This window comes from Morone saxatilis, unplaced genomic scaffold (assembly GCF_004916995.1).
Source record: "Morone saxatilis isolate NCDOM2014 unplaced genomic scaffold, NCSU_SB_2.0 Contig0, whole genome shotgun sequence".
In the NCBI taxonomy this organism is placed as follows: domain Eukaryota; kingdom Metazoa; phylum Chordata; class Actinopteri; family Moronidae; genus Morone; species Morone saxatilis.
This window is the reverse complement of record NW_023339650.1, coordinates 11,055,710-11,059,154: the sequence shown is the minus strand read 5'-3', so window position 1 is coordinate 11,059,154 and position 3,445 is coordinate 11,055,710. Positions and strand designations below refer to the sequence as shown.

General features: G+C 40.3%; 1 protein-coding gene across 1 annotated transcript in view; it reads right to left on the bottom strand.

Annotated features, from left to right (window-relative positions):
* LOC118324384 (solute carrier organic anion transporter family member 5A1) overlaps positions 1–3,445 on the bottom strand; it is a 32,792-nt gene that overhangs the window by 11,014 nt on the left and 18,333 nt on the right. The window contains 1 exon segment of the mRNA XM_035656700.1: positions 2,730–2,894. Within this exon segment, the coding sequence (XP_035512593.1) occupies positions 2,730–2,894 (165 nt within the window).

Here is a 3,445-nt window from a genome sequence, read left to right as displayed (position 1 = left end):
CGAAACCAGATATCATAACCCAGGCGCGCGCGCGCACACACACACACACACACACACACACACACTATGCTGTAGTGTTAAATGCCACATGAATGATTTACCTTTACATTTTATCTGGATTAAATGTTTAGCTGGCAGTCATTTTTCTGTAGTTATTTGATAGAAATGCACACTTCTATGCATGTCAGTGCTAATCTCTTAGAGATCCTACATCAAAGAAACTCTGATTCTTGTGGCAAACATTTGGCTACTTACAATTGCCAACTACAATTTGTACCAGTAGAGAGAGAAGAAAATGTCTGAAAGGAACAGTGGCTGAGATTAAAAGAGCCACCAAGTGAAAAAAAAGTTAGAGAAACGGTCAGAGAGCAGCAACGGCAGCGTGTGGGGAAACTGCAGCTGAGGGAGGCGTTTGTGATATGTTACAGTGCTATTTCTGTAGCAACATCTAATGAGCATGTAGCAGTGGTGGCTCTTTAACCGGGCATTATACACACTCATCAAGGTGGTAATTTGCAACACTTTGATTAATTTCATTTTGACAGCTTCTTTATGTCTCAGTCTTTATGATTTGCTTCCTACAGATTTAGTAAGACAAAGCTGTGACGTCTTTTCCTTTATATATACCCTTCTTTGGACTTGGCACTGTGGCTAATGCTGCTTATTCTAAATACACAATTCTTCTCTTGTTTATTTCTAGTGAGGTGGTGTTGCTGTCGGAAACATTTATGCATCTGGTTCCATTTTGGATCTTAAATAAAGTTAATACCTGAATTTGTTGATTTTTGGCCACAAAAACAAGCAGTAAACACTGATGTAGGCTATTATCACCTTTTAAGTTGATAAGAAACTTGCTGGCATACTGTTGCTCATTGCTAACGTTGTCTGTCTGTTGTTTGGTGCTGGGCAGCCTCAAATGGACTTTGTTTAAATGTTAGCACGCTAACATGCTAAACTAATATGGTGAACATGGTATACCTTCTAAACATCAGCGTGACAACATTGTCATTGAGATGATATTAGCATATTGATTCTAGCATTTCATCAAAAGATCCCAGTGTCCAAGTACAGCCTCACAGAGGCGCTAGCATGGCTGCAGAGAATTAATTTACAAAAACAACGGTCTGCTCTTCCGGTCATTCCTAAAACAATGCCTCACAAACAGTCATCAGGGAAATGTCACCGTTGGTCAGTCCATCTGGCTGCCTGTGGAAACACTATGCTCCCATCAACAGGAGTGCCCTCTCCTCCAACCACCATCACATCCCAGCAGCTTGGCATCGTTTGAGTAGCCACGGCAACCGCACCACCCGTTTGCCCTTACCCCTTGTATCCTGGCAACAGGCAGATGAGATGAGGCAATGGTATTGTGTGTGTGTTGGTGTGCATGTGCGTGCGTGTGTGTGAGAGAGAGAGAGAGAGAGATGACCATATGTTAGCCAGCAGAATACTTGCACACACATAAATACACACATATACCTTTTTTCTTTCACAGGGGTAATTGAGTTTTCAATCACTCCTTGTTGTAATAATCCTGATATCAGATGAGTTGTGTATTAGCACCACTGGCTCCGACAAGACTGAAGAATTAGACTGGTTCCTTGTACACTCTACATATGCGATGCACAATTTACAGGCAGAGCAGAGGGTAGTGTGTGTGTGTGTGTGTGTGTGTGACCACATTATGATAAATGTGTCTCCTGCAGTCAACAGAGACTTGTGTGTTACAGTCAGGGGGATGTAATGGAAGCTTATCACTGAATGAAAGTCTCTATGACTCATAGCGCTTCTGTCCGACAGTGAATCACCGTGCGCACGTGGAGAGGTGAGAACAAATGTGAGCTCAAACTGGTACAGACTAATGGTGCATATATTATGTGATGATGTATCATCGCCCTGTCCACAATAAGAACCCACAGGATAAACCCAAAGATAGCAACAAATAATGTAGAAAAAAGCTAATTTTTCACTGCAACTGAAAAGTTATTTTCTAAATACATTATAGTTTGAGAATGTATTCATGAAAATATTTTACATGCAGATAAATTTAAAGTCTCACGAATATTACTATATTTTCTTCCTTCTAACTGTTCAACAACTCAATAAAAAAATTATCTATTGCCTTTTAAAATGCTGCAGACTAGAGTAATGCATTCTAATCAACTCTGTGCAAAGGACAGTTTTGCCTCATTGATCTAATAGTTTGGGTTATTTCAGATCTTCGCAGGGACAGTTTGATTAACCTATGAAATGGCTGCATTATAGGCAAATAAACATACAATTTCTTCAACTTAAGATGTCCAACATTTCTTTCTCACTGCTGGAAAGTCATGGCTGAGCTTCCTCAACCGGACCATTTACCCTCATCGATTGTTGAGATTTTCTCACAGTATTTGTGCTTTTAAGTGATGAAACAACTACTTGATTAATAAATAAGTACTTGATGGACAATAGATCACAAATGATTCTGATGATATAGTACCAACATGTGCATTGTTTTCTGTGTAAAATGTATTTTATTGCTCAGAACATATTGTAAAGAATTCCTCATTAGGCTCCCACATATCCTTGAAGGCGGCCCACAGGGGACAGTGACTGCAATGACTCAGACAACTCCAGAATATGTCTGACTGCTGTACAGCTGTGATGAAGTGGATATTATAATATATGCATATAAAGGAAGAAAAGGTAACAAAAACAAAGACAGTACAGTACACACACACACTTACCAGTGTATATGCTGGCGTTGGAGGCGGGGATGCCAAACTGTGACTCAATAAACTTGGGAATGAAGGTGATGAAGGCAGTTACGATGGCACATTCTGCCGTGTAGGACAGGCTGACGAACAGGAAGGTCATGTTGCTGAGGATCCTCAGCGCTGCCTTAGGGAGGTCTGGGGAGGGATACAAGACAAGACAAGACGGAGCACTTCATTACAGTGGTGCGGTAATTAACACACGATCAGTCTCTTAATTTGCCTCTCACTCCCACACAAAGTGAGCTCCATGGAATCATCAGAAGAAGAATCATTACTAGAAAGCTGTAATTAAGAGAAGACAGAAAAAGCTGTATCTGTAACCCAAATAAACTTTATGTAATGATAACCTTAGGTAATAATAGAGTGAAGTTAACACCATCTTTAAATGTCTCTGTAACACACACTATAATAAACACTCTCACATTCAAACGCACATTCAACCTTGTCTCATTAAATCTGGATAAGTATCCTTGTTTCAAGCAACACTGCAGAAGCAAACACTAATACATATACACACACAGATGCTAGTTGTAGCCTGTAACCCTGTAACGCTTTTAGAAACTCATATAGCTAGCAGCAGGTTTGCTGTACAATGCAACTAGATCATGTGCATCTCTGCTGCAAGCTCACAAATCAAGCTCCACAAATCACCCTTGGTTTATCATAACAAGGGCAAACATGCCCTT